We start from the raw sequence: 21,391 nt of genomic DNA, 5'->3' as shown, positions 1-21,391 counted from the left end.
TAGCAATTATCCTGAAATTATTTTAAATACTGTACTGAAATTTGTTATACTAAAGGCTACATAGTTTTTATTCTTAGTCTTGTAAGAAGCTGAAAACACCATCGACATTAATTTCAACTTAAACCTACTCTTACCAATTACAATTACAACAAGGATTATTACAATAAAATGTGATTTTGTTTCAATATTTTCATTTCATATTCTTAAGTTTAAAAAGTAAATTATATTTACAAGAAAAATAACACTTTTATATCTTTGTATGTTTAGGAAAATGAAAAGGAATACCTGGTAAAATGTTTTGGTCCTAATGGTCCGGTAAGTATGTTATATTTTACGCTGTTTCATTACTGTAATCAATAGTCAATCTATGACATATGGTGAATTTGAAAAATTAATTAAAACTTTATAATTATCTTAATTTTCACTGTTTAGATTTGTTTCCTTTTGAACACTTTAACCAAATTGCATATTTTAGAAACTAGCATTACTTATCATTTCTTCCGATATACATTTAATAATTAACCAATAAAGAATAATTTTGGTACTAGACATGTCATCACTCATAGTAACATTTAATATGGAAATGCATACTTTGACATTTTTACGTATGTAATGTCACTTTTACAAAAAAGCAAGGAGAGACAAGAAAATGGAAAATTTCGTAAACATATTTAGAACCATAGTTAAAATAAAAACACATTTTTATAACCGTATTAAATTTGAAGTATATGGGACAGTAGATTTGTTTACATTTACAAAAGTATGCACGTAAAGAATAAATTGAATGATTTAAATTTAACTCAGAAGACCTTCTTAATATTAACTGCATACTATCAAATCTAATGCTATTGGATGTTATATAAAAGCTAAAATATACTGCTCATTGAAGGTATTATAACACTAAATGATACGTTTATATTTTAGATGTTCTACGGTCTGGCAGAAATTTGGATGGTAGATAAGTATCACAATAAGATAACATTTTCAAAAACACACGCAACATTTATATAGTCGCTGATCGAACTCTTGTTCTAATGAAGTCAAAAAATGCTATTATTTTTCGGAAAACAAAATATCACAACTATAGGTTCTGTTATGTATTTTATAATATTTACTTTGTGAATTTGTAAAGACCGTTAGAAGTCTGTTTGAAAGAAATAGTTCTACAGTCAACTTTACTTATATTACAGGAAAAGTTTGTGGAAGAGGTTAAAACCAAAACCAATTTAGAAGAGTTTCTGGTACGTATTATCTACTTCATATATGCTAACATTTGAAGTACTATATTATGACAGTGCATTGTGCATTAGCTTTCCTGATTACAGTGTCGATTAGAATATATATGGAATATATTAGAATATATTAAAATATATTAGGAAATAGGTGTTTAATATTGATAAGTTACATGTATATAGTTTTCAACAGGAATATAATTCCATTCGATTATTGTAAAGGTTCCTATTTAGCTTGCTCTGCAGAAGTATTCTTCGAACATTCTTAACAAAGCGTATGAACCATCTTAATAACTATTATAGCTTGAGCTGTATCATTATAATTATGTGTAAGCCGTATATGGAACTAAAATTATTTAATAAGCTATACAAAAAACATAAGATAATTCAGTGCATCAAAATAAGAGAAAAGAAAATATATGTACCTCTGGGTAATAGTGATAGTTATAACTTTAGGGGACGTTCGAAGCGGTCGAAATTGTAAGTTTCAACACATACTTCTTTCAAATCGGAGAAATGCCGCATATCAGCTTGAAGAGGAAATTGAGAGTTCTGTCAGCTTGAGGAAGAAATACATAAGACAGAAATGTACCAAATTTCACAAAATTAAATCCCCACGTTAAGCGGGTTTGCATATTCAGGCTCCTAACTATGAAAACAATTAACGCTCACTCCAACCTCAATCATTTCACGAATTCAATCTGTTTTACGTATGTTATTAGGACATAATATCGATTGTGATTTATTCTAAACACACTTTTATACATTGCAAGAGCTGTAACGTCCAAATATTTACTGAGAACTCATAGTCGTATCGGAATAAACAAAAGCGAGTATGGAACAGTAAACTGCTTTCACAAGAGGCAAAAGAAGATGTGCATAGGCATACAAAACAGTCGCGTGGTTTGGGTCGATATACTATCAATCACATGTTTGTGTGTTCAAACCCGGTAGCAAGTTGTTTCTCTTTTAAGTGTCTTCCTATTTTCATCCGGAGGCTGAAAATATTTCTTTGAGTAACTCATTGAAAACTTCTTTTGTTTCAAATTCGATTAGAACGGAACATTATATGAATTGCGAATCTTAAATCCATAGCTAAAAAAAAATGACGTATACTCTACTCCATTATCTTCTGATTTGTAACGAAAAACTATTTATAAACAGTGGTGACTTCAGAAAATTATCCTCGGGGGGAATTTCAATATGCGGGTGGAGGGCAAACATTGGCAGTCCACATTAAGCACGATCGAATTTATGGTCCTGAAGGCGGAAATTTCTTAGCTCGAGAGGGGTCTCAAATTCTCCCTCAGATCACGTCCTGAAAGCATCATTGCTTAAAAGCTTTTTCTAACAAATATAATATAACACTTGTTTCTCGTTCTACATTTAGAATTGGTAAAATCATAACTTATAGAGGATTATAATAAAAGCATAAACATTACAATACCAATCATGTATAAATTATCCTATAAGTTACCAACTTTGGGTCAGAGTAAAACTCAAATATTTGTTTTCGGATTGCACTTTGAAGTAAGTCCTCTCTATATAATCCTGATTGGAAAGCCATGTATAAATCTAATTAATTAATCAATATTTATACAAATATTTTTTTATTTTACTATTTTTACTATTCAATATTATATACACTTCATTTCCAGAATCAAGATCTCGAAAATGTATATTGTACGATTGGAGATTCGCAAATAAATGATTATTTATCACATATATTGGTCTCTATTCGAAATTCTATTTAATCGAATCCGACAAGAACACAGACAGAAACATCGAGAACAGGTGAAAAAAGAGGAAAAAAGTGCTGAACCCGGCGGGGACTCGAACTTAGGTCGAATGGTGCTTTTTAAGCCGAACGCCTTAGACCACTCGGCTATGGTAACAACTAGTGATTGTATCAAAGGCTTCGAGTAGTAGTTCTTATTACAGAATAACATTTTCTATTGCCTAAAATTTAAACCTAATTTACTTTTATAAAATATATCTATTAATTTGTTTCATGAACACGTTTTCGTTACTTTGATGAATGATGTATGTTGTTGATATAGATTCTATTACACGTTCTTTCGTAAATATTATAGAAAGTATCAGGGTTATTTATGATCTTTCATGGAAATTGACTGGCGCATGCGCAGTACACAGACAGTTCAATTGGAAGGCGAGGAAGGAAACGCTAACACACTGTTACAATATTTCATCGCTGTGAGATATAAAGAACAGCTAAAATGTATTTTACGCTTGTCATTGCGTAAAGAATCACCAGGTTAATGTTTGTCCAAGTTCTCACTGATCAACTGGACTCATGAAAAATAATTAATATTGTCATAACTGCACAGTATGAAGAATAAAAAACGTAAATTACACCATATTGTTCTCGAATTCGAACCTAGCTAAGGAAGGAACTATAAACAAAATGTGATTTATTCATTCAAAATGTGATTATCTCAATTGAGACAATTGAGATAATTCAATGAAAACTAGAAATTACACAATCAAAAGGGAAAACATCGTTAAAAAGACAATAATACTTTTATCCGAGATGTGAAATAAAGTTATTAATTAACTGAAATGAAAGTAATATTGGGCATGATACAGAGTAAGAAAAAAAGTAAATGTATTCCTAGAAACGTTCAAAGTAAATTCACAAATACTTTTTGAAGATATACTACTCTTCCTTAACGTCTTAACGAACTAATAAGTAAACAAGCAAAGCAGAAGAATGAAGAACGAAAGTATTGCTCTTGAAAAAATATAATAAATAAATGAAACTTAAATAAATGTTTACACAAAAAGTGGCACACTAGTACTTCGTGTAATCACCTCCAGAGTCAATAACTTCTTGAATTCTTGAAGTCTGGAGGGGATACTAGATACAAGTCTCGAGCAATACGACGGTGTGTCACGAAAATGTTGCCACAGTTCCATAACATGATTTTGAAGAAACGTTTGGTCTCTGTCTTCACGTCTCTCTTCCCATTATTGCACCATGTAGGCCCAGAGATTCAATTGGGTTCAAATCTGGGGATAAAGGGGGCCACTCAATACAAATTAACTCTGGATGTTCACTTAGCCACTCTCGGGTTTGCCGGGAAGTGTGAACAGCACTGTTGTCATGCATAAATATATATTCTTCCTGTTCGGGGAAGTTTCTTTCTAAGGACGGTAACAACGTATTTTCGAGGATATTAATGTAAACACTGCTGTTCACTCTCTCAGGCACCGCAACCAAATCTCTAGGACCAGCAACCGTCATGTATCCCCAAACGTGTGCTAATGTTCGTCCTGAACAAGAAGTTCTAATAATATTTTGTTCAGCATACCTGGTTCCGCGCGGTCTATACAATATAACTCTGCCTTGTTGGTTAGACTTGGAAATCTTCTCGTCGGTCCAGATAACTAAGTCCCAATATGACTGAGGTTGGGTTATGTTATTCTGTGCCCATTCCATTCGTCTGGCCTTGTGAGTTTCAGTCAGGAGAGTCTTCCTAGCGGGACTTGAACAGTGTAGACCAGCCCCCAATAATCTTCTTCTTATTGTTTCGTGAGAACAATTATATACTCTGGCTTTGTCCAAGAGGATTGACGTGTGGCGTAGAGGTCTGTTGATTACTTCTGTAACTAAAGCTTGATTTTGAGCTGCAGTTGCCACTTTTGGCATTCCACTTCTTGACCGAGACCTGAACCATTTACCACCTTCTTCATGTCGCTGAACCCATTTCGTGACAGTTTTCTTGTCACGTCCCAGATCTCTAGCAATCTGAGGCACAGTTTGTCCCATTTTTGCTCGGCCTATGATTTCTCCTCTCAGAGCAACAGATAGTTCTCCACACCCTTTAGAGCGAGGCATTTTCAGAACCTGTTAGAAATTTGCGTTCTGGCGTGTATGACAAATGTCGGTAAAGTGCATCTTTCTGCTTCTACTGCGCATGCACCAGTCAGTTTTCATGAAAGATCATAAATAATCCTGACAATTGTTGTAATATTTATGAACGAATACGTAATAGAACCTATATTAACATCATTCGTCAAAGTAAAGAATACTGTAAACACAAAACAATTTCAACAGACTATTACATCAGGTCAAAATAGGCTTAAACTTCAGAGAATACAAAATAAATTTCACACTGTAACAAAAGATTGAACACGAAACACGCTTACTATATTTTCAACTTGTTACATTAGCCTACATTCGGCTAGAGATTCTGAGGCACCATTCAAGAGTAGTTCGAATCCCACCACAGTACAATTTAGTTTTACCTCTTCTTGACGTTTCTGTTTGTGATCCTGCCGGATTCTATTAAATATAATTTCGTAACACGCTAAAATATACGTAATATTTGAAACTCTTAACCTCCCATTTTTACATTTTTCAAGCTCAGTTGAGAAGAAAGAGGGAAAATGAAAGTACAAAGATTTACAATAATTACTTAGCATTTACTGTCATTGTAATTGTGGATATTTTATTTATGGAAATGTATAATGAACTAAAAATATATTTAGTAGGTCACATGTCTCCATTTTTCGATTCTAACTTGAAAGTTACAGTTTAGGTGGTGACATATCAAAGACCCACGGGGTTGAGGGGGGTGTATCCCTTCCCATTGAAACTTTTATATTCTATTGAAATAAAAAGCGTTTTAGTTTATAATCTTGGAAAAGCAACAATTACTGTGTGTGGAGGACGGTTTATTTATACTACGATTTATCACTTCCAAATGTGTAGAAGATGTGACTGGATATTGTGCATTATCATTCAAGTAATATAACACAACGAAGGGACTTCGTAAACCCTTCACGCCACCCCAGGAGGAGGAAGTGCGTCCCGCCGTCCCTCGGTTGGGAACTACTGCTTGCGAGGGAAACATTCTAACAGTGCGTTAGTGTTTCCTTCCTCGCCATCCAATTGAACTGTCTGTGTACTGCGCATGCGCCAGTCAATTTCCATAAAAGATCATAAATAACCCTGATACTTTCTATAATATTTACGAAAGAACGTGTAATAGAATCTATATCAACATCATACATCATTCATCAAAGTAACGAAAACGTGTTCATGAAACAAATTAATAGATATATTATATCAAAATAAATTAGGTTTAAATTTTAAGCAATAGAAAATGTTATTCTGTAATAAGAACTACTACTCGAAGCCTTTGATACAATCACTAGTTGTTACCATAGCCGAGTGGTCTAAGGCGTTCGGCTTAAAAAGCACCATTCGACCTAAGTTCGAGTCCCCGCCGGGTTCAGCACTTTTTTCCTCTTTTTTCACCTGTTCTCGATGTTTCTGTCTGTGTTCTTGTCGGATTCGATTAAATAGAATTTCGAATAGAGACCAATATATATGATAAATAATCATTTATTTGCGAATCTCCAATCGTACAATATACATTTTCGAGATTTTGATTCTGGAAATGAAGTGTATATAATATTGAATAGTAAAAATAGTAAAATAAAAAAAATATTTGTATAAATATTGATTAATTAATTAGATTTATACATGGCTTTCCAATCAGGATTATATAGAGAGGACTTACTTCAAAGTGCAATCCGAAAACAAATATTTGAGTTTTAATCTGACCCAAAGTTGGTAACTTATAGGATAATTTATACATGATTGGTATTGTAATGTTTATGCTTTTATTATAATCCTCTATAAGTTATGTTTTTACCAATTCTAAATGTAGAACGAGAAACAAGTGTTATATTATATTTGTTAGAAAAAAGCTTTTAAGCAATGATGCTTTCAGGACGTGATCTGAGGGAGAATTTGAGACCCCTCTCGAGCTAAGAAATTTCCGCCTTCAGGACCATAAATTCGATCGTGCTCAATGTGGACTGCCAATGTTTGCCCTCCACCCGCATATTGAAATTCCCCCGAGGATAATTTTCTGAAGTCACCACTGTTTATAAATAGTTTTTCGTTACAAATCAGAAGATAATGGAGTAGAGTATACGTCATTTTTCTTTTAGCTATGGATTTAAGATTCGCAATTCATATAATGTTCCGTTCTAATCGAATTTGAAACAAAAGAAGTTTTCAATGAGTTACTCAAAGAAATATTTTCAGCCTCCGGATGAAAATAGGAAGACACTTAAAAGAGAAACAACTTGCTACCGGGTTTGAACACACAAACATGTGATTGATAGTATATCGACCCAAACCACGCGACCGTTTTGTATGCCTTTGCACATCTTCTTTTGCCTCTTGTGAAAGCAGTTTACTGTTCCATACTCGCTTTTGTTTATTCCGATACGACTATGAGTTCTCAGTAAATATTTGGACGTTACAGCTCTTGCAATGTATAAAAGTGTGTTTAGAATAAATCACAATCAATATTATGTCCTAATAACATACGTAAAACAGATTGAATTCGTGAAATGATTGAGGTTGGAGTGAGCGTAAATGTTTTCATAGTTAGGAGCCTGGATATGCAAACCCGCTTATCGTGGGGATTTAATTTTGTGAAATTTGGTATACGTGGAATGGGTGTGGGAAGTATCATTATAAGATACATTTCCCAGACAATATTCAAACAGGAATCTCAGGTACGTTGTTATTTCAAAATTCTATATAATAGATAATACATAGTAATTGATCGCAATGAAAACAGAATGATAAAGCTGAGGTTTTGAAGCCTCCGGAATACCCGGAATGACAGTTACAGAAGCTCAGAAAAGCACCTGATGAAACCTTGTCTTTTTTATACCATAAAATTCGAATAAAATTCCACAAAAATTATATTCCGTCGTTCGTCATCTAGAATACAACAAACCTTGAAGTTTACGGGCTCTAACTAATGGACTTGCTCCTAAAGCATTCTTTGTCCAATGTTTCACTGCTTATCTGCTGCCTACTTCGGTCCAAACTGAAATCTTAGCATATCGGATGATTCTAGCGTCAAAGTATTCGATTCACTAAAAAAATTTTAAAAATTGTTTAAACATACAAAGTCTTCCCAAAGTCCTGCCAAAATGTTAAAAGCTGTAACTTTGAAAGTACTAATTACATTTTTTTTATTTTGTTTGTAATGTTTAGTGGAATGTTAAAAATTTGTTGGCGAAAATGAGCGGATATAAACGTTGACGTCATAAACTCAAATCACGTGACAAAGATTGCGTCTACTCAAGATAAATCGCAGTGTGTGGTTTGTTTTTTGAGTTAAAGATAGTGTTTTGGTGAGAAGAAAATTATGAGAAAAATATCAATAACACCTACCTGCAGGCTCAAGTATAAAGAGATGATACGATAAGTTCCTAGCTACCGGAAGTGTCTTCGACTTGGCTCGTAGTGGAAGGTCAACAACCAGTGTTGTGATTCAGTCCGTGCAGGAAAGAGTGTTACCGAGTCCAAAGAAACCGTTGAAACGCAGATCATTGGAGCTGCCAATGCCAATGATAACGCTATACAATATCGTTCGTAAGAAAATGATACAGAAGTTTACAAGCAAAAACCGTAAGATGTTTAGGACCTCCGGGAGAAGATTGGGAGTATTACGGATGAAGCACATCGAAATGCAATTCTTGGATTTCCGAAGATTTCAGCAATGTTTGGACATAAATGATGCTCAGCTTATGGTTTGACCTTGAAAATATGCTTGTAAACACATTTTCAGACTTTCTTACAAGTCCATTAAAAGTTTTGTACAAATGAAATAAATGGCTACAAAGTTACAGCTTTTTACCTTTTTGCAGGAGTGAGAATTATTTTAAGCTAAAATAGATAGTCACTCTACGCCATTCTTCGAATTCGAAACAACGAGTTGTGAAATTCAGTTTTCTGTTATATTCTATCCCTCCTCTGAAAGTATGCATTTACTTCAGATAAAAATATAAATAATTTATATTATTTGTGTTTGAGAAATCACCTCTTAAGGAAAATTAAATTTACCTGCCAGAGAATAGTGCTTAAAGGTGTTTACGTTTTTGGTCTATGGCAGTGGTTTTCAATATTCATACAGTTAAAACTTCCCCCAAACGCCAAAATATGAACGCATTTCGAATATCAACAAATTAAATTTGTCAACAAAATAAATAAATCTGGTCCTAAGGGAAAGACGGTCACTTCGATGGACTTTGTCTCATTAGTAATCACTATCGCATTAAAACAGCTGGCAGAAAAGCAGCTACTAATGTTCCCATTTGAATATGTTTTCTTCCAAAGAAAAACACGTCAATTCAAAGTTTCACAACTGCAAGGTGGATGTATCATTCCTTTGTAAGGACACATTAAAACACTCAGTTTCTAAAAATGAAACACTGATACGAATGGTTCTGAATAAAGGCAGAATTGATGACATTTTCACCAATAGGATAATTTTCGTTGACCATATAGAAGTACAGTTCCTATTTCAGCTCACAAACACCGAAAATTGCGTTGTCGCGAAACAAACAACATGAGTTGCAATAATGCTGTTGGGACGTATGCTTAGCTACCACATTAGCACACATTTATAAGAAATCTAGCTATTTTGCTTCGACTTTTTATCTAGTTCACAACGAGTAATATTAATTATAGAACTTCGTTTAAGTCGCTACTAAGATTCTTAAAAGCAAATAATTCCTTGGTTAACACTTGAACGGCGGTGTTTTTGATACTCTCTAGAACGGCGGGAGTGGGTCAAAAATGACCCATTCCATTTTTATTAAATATTTGTATTCTATACCACTAATATTTATTGCATAATAAAACGTGACTTTCATTCAATAAAAGAAAAAAACTTCTTTGAACTCTAGCTTAATATTTATTGATCTCAGTGTGTTTTGCCAATAATACAAATTTAAGAAATATGCTATCTTTTCATGAATATAATATTGTCAGAATGATATTATTAAATGTATTATATACAATGTCAGTTTATTATATAGTAATGTTATATATCATTCTAATTCCTAGATAGTTTATTCAAGTGCATGACCTAACTGAACTAAACTAATCTAATCTACACACATCTAAGCCTGCAGTCTTACACAGAAAAAAGTTCATCCACTCCTCTATAAGGAAAAGGGTTATACAAAAACATTGTTCACAAATAAAAACGTGACTTATTACACAAAAAAAAATTACTAGTAGGGTTGTAATACGCATCTATGCATTTCTATAGCTTTCCTCTCCCTTAGAATTTGTTTAAACACATAACCTGACATAACCTAAAATAGCATACACAGTCGTAAACTTGCAGTAGTTCAAACCAGAAAAAGTCAGTATAGGGTGATTGTTTTCTAAATAAGATATGCTAGGTTCTAATCATGAAAGCTCTGACATAAAAAGAATGGTAAACTACCTGTTCTTTCGAACAACTCCTTTACAGTTTCTACTTTTTTGGGTGAAATATAATTTATCCAAACATACGAGAAAGTAAGTTGCCTCGGATTTAGACTCTAAACTTTTTGGTTTCAGTAGCTTTGAAATTTCTTGTTACGCCACAGGCTAGTAGCCTAAGAATTCTTGGCAGCGCAGGAAATCAAACTCGGGATTCCTCAGTCCGTTGTCAGCCACGTTCACCACTGGACCAGCAGGGCGGTCATATAGTGGCGATCACAGTGAGAGCTTCAGCTTTCTTCTTCAAACCCGTCTGGTATATAGGAATCTTGTCCCAACCCGTCTGGTCAGCGTGGGAGTAGTAGTGGACAAAGTCCTCCCTCCGGGGAGAGGTCTCATCCAATAGTAGATCGAATACGGCTGTGATTTATTTATTATTTATTTGTGCTACGAACGTCTTCTCATGAAACATTTCAACATAGTAATACAAAAAAAATACTAGCTTTATATTTTCACAATAGCATGCAAATTGTTTGAAACTTTGTTGTTAAAATGATTGAAATTATTATGAATATATTGTTACGATGTAAGACATATAATTTGTGTTTAATAATAATAATAATAATAATAATAATAATAATAATAATAATAATAATAATAATAATAATAATAATAATAATAATAATAATAATAATAATAATAGCCTTACCTATTTTACGACGCTTATTTGCAGAAGTATGGTTTTCTGTGCTTATCTCTTCCTCTTTCAATATTTCATCCGAATCATCATATTCGTTGTTATTCGGCAGGTACTCTTCATCTGAAGAAATACCAACGCATTCAGCGATAGATTCGGCCTCACTTATGTCATCGAAATTTGCAAGTATTTCATCCAGTGTCATCAGTTTCTTGCTCATAATGAGAGTTTGAAATAGCACATCAGTCCGAAAATAATGAGATTCTCCTAATCAACACTCTCTAAAGTATAACTAACTCCAACTAAACTGACAAAATTGCTGAGAAGCTGGTCTCGAACACGAGGTGGAATGGGAGAGTATTATGAGAAAAAACGGTCGCAAGATAAAGACGCTACCCAGCAGTGTTGCTACAATGCAGCAAAATATCATTAAGAAAAGAGTTGGGTCAAAATTGACCCACGCCGCCGTTCTAGTATAATAGTTTGGTATTTCAAAAGGCAAAGTGTGGATAGGAGTGATATTTAGTACAAATATTTCTTGAAGAAAACGAGTCAAAGCTACAAAAATTCGATCCGATTCGTAAGAAAATAGAAAAGTTGTTAAAATGTAAAGTTCGAAATGGGTCAAAAATGACCCAGCCGCAGTTCTAGTGTTAAACTGGAGTGAGTCCAGAGTGCAATAAGGCTTTCTTACGTATGAAATCTTGCAATACTTGATAACGTCCTAACATGGAGTGAGCACCATATCTACATATTCCCATACGTTTTCCACAGTTCATTTTGCTTTATTCCATGAACTTATCGTCAGTTTCAAACAAATCGTTTATTGTATTTTCCAGTGCGATTTTCTCACAAAACAAAATAACTTCTAAGAATTCATGACTTTCGGCTATAAATTTCATTTAGCAGATGAAGTTCACATCATTGTTAGTATCAGTTACCTCATCGAGGTGGATCCCCAATCTCTTCCAACTTGGTTCAAACTTTCTTCTTGATTTATATCGGCGGGAACGTCATCTATTAGACGATCAATTTTGCTTTTAGACAAAGGAACACTTTTAGTTGCTAATCAGTAGATTTGCCAACCATAATCGATATGAAGTCATTTCTGTACTGACAAAATACATTCCTCAGCTCTACCGGTTTTCCTTTCGAATTGTGCCGCACGAGATGCTAATTTCTTCAATCATAGAAGGACTTTACTGTAAAAGACATTTGATAAGAAATGGCATTTTTCTTTCGTTTCACTTCAGTTGATTTGCGGAAAAGTTATTCCCGTCCTTACCTAGTAAATTGGTGTGTACACGTTCTAAATGCAGCTTCAAAATATTGGGTAAAATGCTATGGAAGTCAACAATTTCTGAGGTGAAATTGCGCACTGAGGTATTTCCTGAATACTAACAACATAACCGATAAAGCCGGAGTTCTAATAGCATTAGTGATATTTCATGTACTTCTGTTTTTGTTATTATGAATCACTAAATTATGCATTATACAATTCTCGATTCTTACCCGTCATACCTATAAATTTATGCATTGAAAATCAAACTTAAAAATAAAACCTATTTAAGTTAATGTAATTAACACAAAGCAGCTGCACAGAAAACACTTTCAGCAACCTTCCTACTGTTCACTGTCAAAACAATATTAATCTCATCTTATTTGGAACAAAGGTGATAAAGAGACTTTGTTCTCTATGTGTTACTAAAGAAGAAGACTGTTGACGCAAGTATGCGTGTTGCATTATAAAAAATTTCCTTTGTAAGATCTTCTTTCTAAAAGTTCTCGCACATATCCTGACAATCTTGGGTGCCTAGATACGGATACGCGCGGTTCAGTTTGTTAACGCCTGGTTTATGGTGATTTGGTAAAACTAACATAAAACAGTAATAGAATGATTGAAAGAAATGCAGTTGCCTTACCAAATACTTGTATGGACTTGGCTTAGGGAGTAAGTGCCCACAAAGTAAATGCATGAAAGTTGAGAGATCGTAATACTGCAAATTGCGGATTTGTCAAAGTATCAAATTACTCTTTCCTCAAATACAACTATCAAATACCTAATATGATTTTAACAAGCCAAAACAAAATTCAAGACGAAATTAAACGTCAGAAAAAAGGGAATTCCTCTTATGGTTCACTTCGAGATGTTTGTTCATCTCGAATTATGTCGAGGGATTTGAAGCTTATAATATATAAAAAAAAGAAAATTGTTCTTATTGTGTTGTACAGTTGTCAAGCAAGATTGCTTACTCTGAGTCTAAGACGCTGTTGAAGGTATTTGAGAATACAATGAGAATACAATCCTGAAAGAAATATTGAGATCCCGCTGGTTTTATTCAAGTTTATTCACGTGCAATAGACTCATGTGGCCACTTCATGTTCACAGAATTTAAGAAAGAAGGAATACATTCAGCATTGTAAATAGAAATCCAATCGGAAGACGATACTTAGTAAACGTAAGCGAAGATGGCGTGACAACATTAAGATGGATCCTGCAGAATAACAACTAAAAATGACCTGGACCCAGTTAGCTCTCTAAAATAATAAATGTTTAGCATTTGTGAATGATACATTGACCTCTGGATTCTTGATTCCCAATCTAAACAATACTCATATACGTTTGGCTATTTATCATTGATGCCTAAAATGAGGATTACAAGTTTTTTTTAAAAAACAATTACGTACTGAAAGACAATCCATACTTAGGAACTTATTTAATTTGCAGTTATTATACAGAAATAGTCATAATGCTAATAGAGCATGAGTTAAAATTTACCACTGAGATATCAAAACAATCGCTTATGATTAGTGAATTATATACACAGTGTATATGAAAGACGTATTCTTATTTGATAGTAGATACACATAACATATATTGTACGTAGTAGAATGGATACAATATCATAATAATTATATAAACATGATTTACAAATTTGGAAATATAAGTTCGAAGATGCCACGACGAGAAACCCAGTAACATACTTTACTATATCAATTTTTGACGGCAGGTATCCTGCAACCACAAAGAGACTTAATTGTAACACGATAAAATTCTTTGACGGAATTGAAAAACAATTAATGTATTGAATTATATTTAATTGTTTCCGTTAAGTAAAGAATACAGAACGTATCAGGAGATTTACCCTTCATTTCGTTTCATCAGTTGTGAGCGATAAAAATCTTTAATGTTATTTTGATATTTATAATTGGATAACAATGGAAATTTATAATTGGTTTATTTTCATAATAGTTGCTGAAACCCGTCGCTGAATTTAGAAATGAAAAGATCAGACTTTGAATGATCATGCTATATGTACGGCATTTATTCTCTGAGGCAATTTACTCGATAATTCACATGTTAAAGAATTTGATCTCAAATTTAAGAATAGTATGACAAAATCTCCTATTCCGCTGACATTTAAATAACTACAAACATGTTTGAAATTAAGTTCATCGTAACTGATGCCACTTTACGAATCTAATACACAATGTATATATTAATGTTGATTACAAAATGAGTAATGGAAATTTCAGAAATAACACACATTGATTTTATATTATTTCATTTTAGGAATATGTCAAAAGTCTCCTGACTCAATGTGGTGATTTTGTAAGTATCTCTCGAAATTCCAAGAATTCCAGGGTTTTCCAATAACACGAAAATGTTAGACAGCAATATAAAATATAGCAAAGGAATATAAAATATAAACATTTCAAGCACATATATAGTATAGTTTTATTTTATGGTTTATAGTTTAATTTCAGATTAGCAAGAAAAGCCATTTATGAGTTTCATCTGTGAAGATGATGATGACAAATGCAATTTAAAGAAAATTGAATAATTTATCCGACGAAGCAAGGCTTGAAATATGACAAGATATTTCTCGGTTAAAGTCTAAGTATAATTAACATCTCAAATTTAATATACAAATTTGTAGTTGAATTAAATTTAAATAAATTTGGAGCTTAAAAAACATATAATGCATGTTATTTTACATATTTCTAAAATATGAAATTAAATTTGCTCTGAATTATTCAGTGTTACACTTAATTCTTTATAAAGAAAAAGTAGTAAAATATCTATTCTTAAGTTAATGTTTATGTACAATTCTCCAGATGCCGTCCGGACGCCGAGGTTTTCTTCATGGAATTGTAAGTTCATCTTAATTCTTAATCTTAATTCTTAATCGAAGTGTTTAGTGTGTCACGTATCATATACATTCAAAATATAATAAATTATAAATTATATAAAATAACAGACAAATTCTGACCAAAGCATATATTAACTAATAAATAATAGCGTTACAGTTTCGGCAAATTAACTTTGCCTTCATCAGACACATTATCTGATAATGTGTCTCATGAAGGCAAAGTTAATTTGCCGAAACAGTAACGCTATTATTTATTAGTTAATATATGCTTTGGTCAGAATTTGTCTGTTATTTTATAAAAGAAGTTCCAAAGCTAGAATGAGTGGCATTTATAAATTATATATATATTTGAAATGAAAACTTTATGCGTAAATTCATATATACTTATCATAGACTGGAATCGTGTTGTCCCTCACCAAATTTTACATCCGTCACTGGTTGATGGTGCTAAGGGACTAGAGCCATCTATCTCTTGCAAGGAGGAAAGTACTATTAAAAGACAATTTATAAATTTGTGATTTTAAATTCTCTTTTACTCTAATAATCAATCAATGTTTCCAAATAAGGCTGATGTTAGAAAATTTGTCTTCTTTCAGCGTATTTAAGTTTGTAAGTTTACCACCAAAGTCGACCAAGCTTACGTAAATCAGTTAGGAGAGTTATATATCTTCACTGGCAGATCCGTGGTATATTCAATTGTAGGTAGAACAGTCCTACCCTCTACGTTATCAATCGCAAATTGCCGAGTGACGTAACTGATAAATTTATTTGATCGAATTAGGGATACGCCTATCCAGAGTTTGATAGATGCAAAAGGTCGATCGTGTATATCGGGTGTTAGTTGATCGCAATTTCTTCCAGTCTGAGAAGAAAGAGGGACAGTTGCCAGTGTGACAGTTGTTTTCTTCACTCCCTGTAAGCAATCATTGTAGTGTAGTATATGTCTAATTGGTTTTCCTAACAATTAACTTTTCGGATGAAATTAATTGTTCTGAATGTTATTATGTCTGAGCCTAAGAGACCTCGAACTGTTACAACAGACGCAAATATTAGCTCCGTATTGCTTGACGATAGTGATGAAGAAAGTGAAGCAAGTTTCTATTCTAGAAGAATTTTTCATTCAAAATCCCAATTTAGTCATGAATTTATATAGTGACTTTATATTTTGATTGACTGAATGATTAAAGAAATAATTCTCATCTGAAATTCGAGAAAATATGAAAATTATTCATTGCAAGAAATCGTCATAAAAAAATGGATAGTGCAAAATAATTTGCTTACATGTTTTAGTACAAAAAATCCAGATAGATGAAAATATTTGCTGGAATATTTTTTTTATTTCTTCGCTCCCTCAATATTTAATACTCTAGTATTTAATTTTGTATATATCACTTGATTCAATAACCCTCAGAAAATAAGACATTTGCAGTATTCACAAATGAGAATATGAGGAATGGCTTTTTTCGCAGAAGCAAATAAATTAGGAATATACTAATTAAAAATAAGACATAAAGTATGGAGTAAGATTTTATAACTAAAATTTTAAGTGGGGGGACAAAGAATATTTTCAATCCAAATAAGGTTTTAAATGTCAGGATATCCTGCAGAATATAGTGTGTTACACAGTAGTAATCAACTTTATGCTACCAGTGAAAGTACATCATTGTTATCGGTGACATGGTAAAAAATGATCAGAATAAAATAAACGACTGGAATATATCATTTTTGACGGATATCCTATGTTAACTATGTTAGTGTTTCAAATATACGGGATATGCATTACTGAATTTTAGCTGAATGTGTACAAAGTGTTACTAACAATTCAATCATACCTTTATTTCAGGATTATAACGTAGGAAATGTTACCGTAAGTAGTTTCCCCTTACAACTTACACCTTGGTATTTTTATGAACTATATAATGAAGTTTTCTATTTTTTCACGAATATTTCTTCAAACGTGAATATATTTGTAACGATATCTTACAATTCCTTCAAAGAAAATCAAATTTATGAGTTATTAATTAAGAGAGGAAACAATATTTGAGTTGTAATTCAACTGGTTTTCCATCATGCAATGTGATTGAAAAGAACAGAATTAGAGAACCCTGAATCATATTACATTTTATACACGATGTATATTATGTCTTGCCCAAGGTTTGTAACTGAATCAAGATTTTCGATTCAAATAATATAACTTGCGCATATATTGATTTTCCCAATATTATCAATGCTCAATTTTAAAATAATGTAGATTTAATAACAATTTTCCTCTTGTTTCTTTCCTCTGAATAATGAACAGCAGTGATATCTTGGAATAATAGAACAGTCAATAAACATTTCGAAATTCTCTTCAGAAGAGGAGTCATCATTCTTCATTTGTGTAGTTTTATGTAACGTATCTAAGTTGATGTAACCGGATTGTTCTGTATCTAATGACTAATAATTATATAAGTAGAGAGTTCCATTCACCTTGCACCTTCTTCAATCCAGAAATTCACGAACCTTCAATATTGTACTGGTTTTCGACGGCCATCCTAATTCTTTCGATTGTATGTAGTGTGTCAAAACTCGGAAGATAGGAGAAACGACGGGAAGCTACTGGCAACAAGCCTGAAAAACAGCAAGGGAAATTTCATCTTTCATGCACATTTCAATCAGAAATCAGGTCATGGAGACGTCCAGCCAAAACTCAGGACCAGATGAACGGAATACAACTCCAGAGTCCGAAGCAAAAAAATATTTTTTCCTTCCTAAACAAAAGCCCTCTACTCATTTTTCCTTAACATTTGTTCTTATCTATTTCAACACTGTTAGCCTATAGACTCTAACAGTTGTCGTCATCCCAGATACCTTCTGACTCTACCAGTGATCTATATTTCCCAAGTTAGTTATTATCGCTTCTTTTCTTTCTTCAAACCGACGAAAGGAATTCCAACTGAATGCAAAAGCGAAAGATATTGAACGATGCTGGCTTTCTTTCAAAATTCTAACCCTCTACGATACCAAGAACCCTATACGAAACCAGGAACCCTCCACGATACTAGTTTTGTTCTCCTTTCGCTTTCTCAATTTGAGCAAAATGCCTATGCTATTCGAGAGTCACCTTACTTTGTCTCTCGTTTTACAGGTGGTGGAGCCTCAATACGGCGTGTAAAAGTTTCGTTTGCATTTTTTGTATAATTAATGTATGAAATATATATTCAAGGTTTTCACAGGTGCCCAATGATTTTACTACTTGTATTATGTGTTGTGTACATTAGTAGTTGAATTATGGATATCTTTAGAGGATACTTTTCAAATAGTTATTTAAAATATTTTGATGACGCTGCCTGATTCAATTTCTTGTTGAGAGGTCTGATTATTTAAAAGTTATAGTACGAAACGAGTGAGATACAGTTTGTGACATCTTGGACGACTTGATTATCAAGAAAAGGACTAAACTCTTATTGAAGTGTAAGAAATAAGATAAATTCTTGAAAAAGCACTGCGCTGTTTTACAGTTTTCTCTATTTCCTCCGGCTAACATGGATGTTAAAAGTGAGAAAAATGCTGTAGTGAGGGTTCGAAGTACGCATACGCTGTTCAAGAGTTTTAGCAGTGCACTTGGAGCACCAGAGTCAAAAGAAACAACCTTTAATTGACTCGCTAACAGACATACACCAAGAAATGTCAAAGTAGACGCTGCAAATTTCTGCTTTATCTTCTACAACAAATTGTGAAGATTGTTTACTATGTAAGAAAAAGCAGTTTAACTACCTGGAAAATGTCGTGCATGATTATCATTGAAAAAGTAACTGTTATCAAGTCAATAAGAGTCAGGACTATCATGTCAATAATAAGAAAAGGCATAATGATGATTGTGAAGGTCACGGTTCGACTCCAGATAGAGCCAAAGGTATTAACTCCCCACTCATAATGCGATATATAGCCGTATGTCATCTTTGAACATCCAAACAGAGTAGATGATCAGGTTGAATTTTCTCAAGGTTGCAACAAAGTCCCTATTATTTCATCCAACAAAATACCTCATCTTTCAGCTCATATGAACGAGAAAGACTCGGAATCATGATAGACAGTGGTAACCAAATTACTTATTTGATGAAAAATTTGGTCCCGGAAATTACTAAATCATTACGTAATAATACTAGACATCTTTGAGGAAAAGGGAAGTTTATACAAGTTTTAGAAATTTTTTTATTAAAGATTCGGATCGGTGAGACATTATATTCATGTTCAGACTTTCATATTCATTCCAAATTTTGATTATTGTCGTTTGAGCGGTTCTGGTTCTTTGTAAAGACATAATGTCGTTTTAGTTTATGCTAAGCAAACTTGACAATCTTTCGTTTCGCATGTCCCTGTACAAGGAAGTTGACTCAAAGCAATTTAGATGTTCATTTGTCAATTGTTTTTCCGACTAGGCTTGGTACCGTCTCGAGAAATCTTTAGAGCATTAGAAAACAAATGTTACCACCTAGCGATTATTCTTTGGTAGTAAAAATGAAATGACCTTTTTGCGTTTTCCATCTCCGTTTATGCCGGCTAGGTTAAGGTGACGGTAATAATGAGAAATATATGAAATGGTGGAATGAACAGAGTGGGAGCAAACGGGAAAACTCCGAGATAAAACACGCACACGCTGTTTGTCCACCATGAAGTATACTCGGCGAGGGCAATGGTCCAACCGGGCACACCTAGCACCAGTTTTGACGCTCTACCACTGAGCAACCGCGGCCACAATACTTTGCTGAACCTACGCAGTCATAGGGATACTTCGAGAAAGTTGTTATTTTCGCCTTCTCGACGTATAAAAGAAATACTCTGCATTCTTGTTCCGTGTATGATAGTGAATTGAGGATGACCCATGGTGTATGTGAGAAATCTAGGATTTGTGGAGGTCAAGTTGGGACAAGCTTGGACCAGATATGGCCATCCTTCCTCATTTTGACCTCATGAAGTACGCCATTACCCTCACCTCACCCTCATTTATTAGTTGAGGGTGAGGGCGTTGGAGGTTGGGAGCGATAAAGTAATTGAAATCTTTAGTTTTACGTCCCACGGTTATGCCGGTTAGGCTAAAGGAGACGGTGATAATGAGAAATGAATGAAATGGTGGAAGGAAGAAAGTGGGAGGAAACGGGAGAACCCCGAGAAAACCCACGGCACGGTGTTTGTCCACCACAAAGTCCACACGGCGCGAGCTGGGATCGAACCAGGGACCACAAGCACCGGAGGTGAACGCTCTACCACTGAGCCACCGCGCCCCCGATAAAGTAATTGAGTGTGAGGGTGCCAATGGAGGGTGAGTGTGAGGGAAGGTGAGTGTGAGGGCGTCAATGGAGTGTAAGTGTGAGGGAGGATGAGTGTGAGAGCGTCAATGGAGGGTGAGTGTGAGGGAGTTGATGGTGAGGGAGGTGAGGGTGAGGACGTCAATTCAGGGTGAGGGTAAGGGTTCGTAAAATTTATTATCTTGCAATTCTTCATTTCTGGAAAATATGTTAGAAAATGTAATGTAGTTTTTTCTTAGAAATAATCGTCGTTCACAGAAAATCGTCATATCAATATTCCATCAGTTTTATACGCTTTTCATGCTCGAAGACAAGATGTTTCTCATTGCTTTATTAATTTTCTATATTTATATATTTTCACTTTAGAGAAATTACGAAATATATAAACGTATATATAAATATAACTACGAAATATATATAAAAAATATCTACTGGAAGTTTTTGGCTACCGAAAATTTAAAAGTTTAACGAAAGTAAATAATTAAAAATACTACAACTTCTCAGGAAATAATGCTTTTTTCATATATTCGTTCAGAAGAGAAACTAATAAATATTCATATATTCATTCATTCTGAAATTGTAACTAAGGAAAGGCTTTATTTCTTCTTCTAAGTAAGAGAAAAAATATATAAGAAAAGTACAAAGCTGCAAGCCACAATAAATAATAAAAAGATATTTCCTGCTTTTGGCTATATACGTACTTTTAGACTTCCAAACTACGCTATGCATATGAAAGGGAAGTCTTA

General features: G+C 33.6%; 1 protein-coding gene across 1 annotated transcript in view; it reads left to right on the top strand.

Moving 5' to 3' along the window:
• The first annotated feature begins 273 nt into the window (after positions 1–273).
• The window catches only part of LOC145661489 (uncharacterized), a 147,646-nt gene continuing 126,528 nt past the window's right edge, over positions 274–21,391 (top strand). Inside the window, exons 1-5 of the mRNA XM_081726805.1 lie at positions 274–315; positions 1,191–1,241; positions 14,778–14,816; positions 15,323–15,358; positions 17,201–17,224. Coding sequence (XP_081582931.1) covers positions 15,323–15,358; positions 17,201–17,224 — 60 coding nt within the window. The 5' untranslated portion in view covers positions 274–315; positions 1,191–1,241; positions 14,778–14,816. The remainder of the gene's footprint in view (positions 316–1,190; positions 1,242–14,777; positions 14,817–15,322; positions 15,359–17,200; positions 17,225–21,391) is intronic.

The sequence above is a fragment of the Thermobia domestica genome, chromosome 10, assembly GCF_964235325.1.
Source record: "Thermobia domestica chromosome 10, izTheDome1.hap1.1, whole genome shotgun sequence".
Classification (NCBI taxonomy): domain Eukaryota; kingdom Metazoa; phylum Arthropoda; class Insecta; order Zygentoma; family Lepismatidae; genus Thermobia; species Thermobia domestica.
The sequence above is the reverse complement of the archived record's forward strand: the minus strand, read 5'-3'. Positions and strand labels throughout refer to the sequence as shown.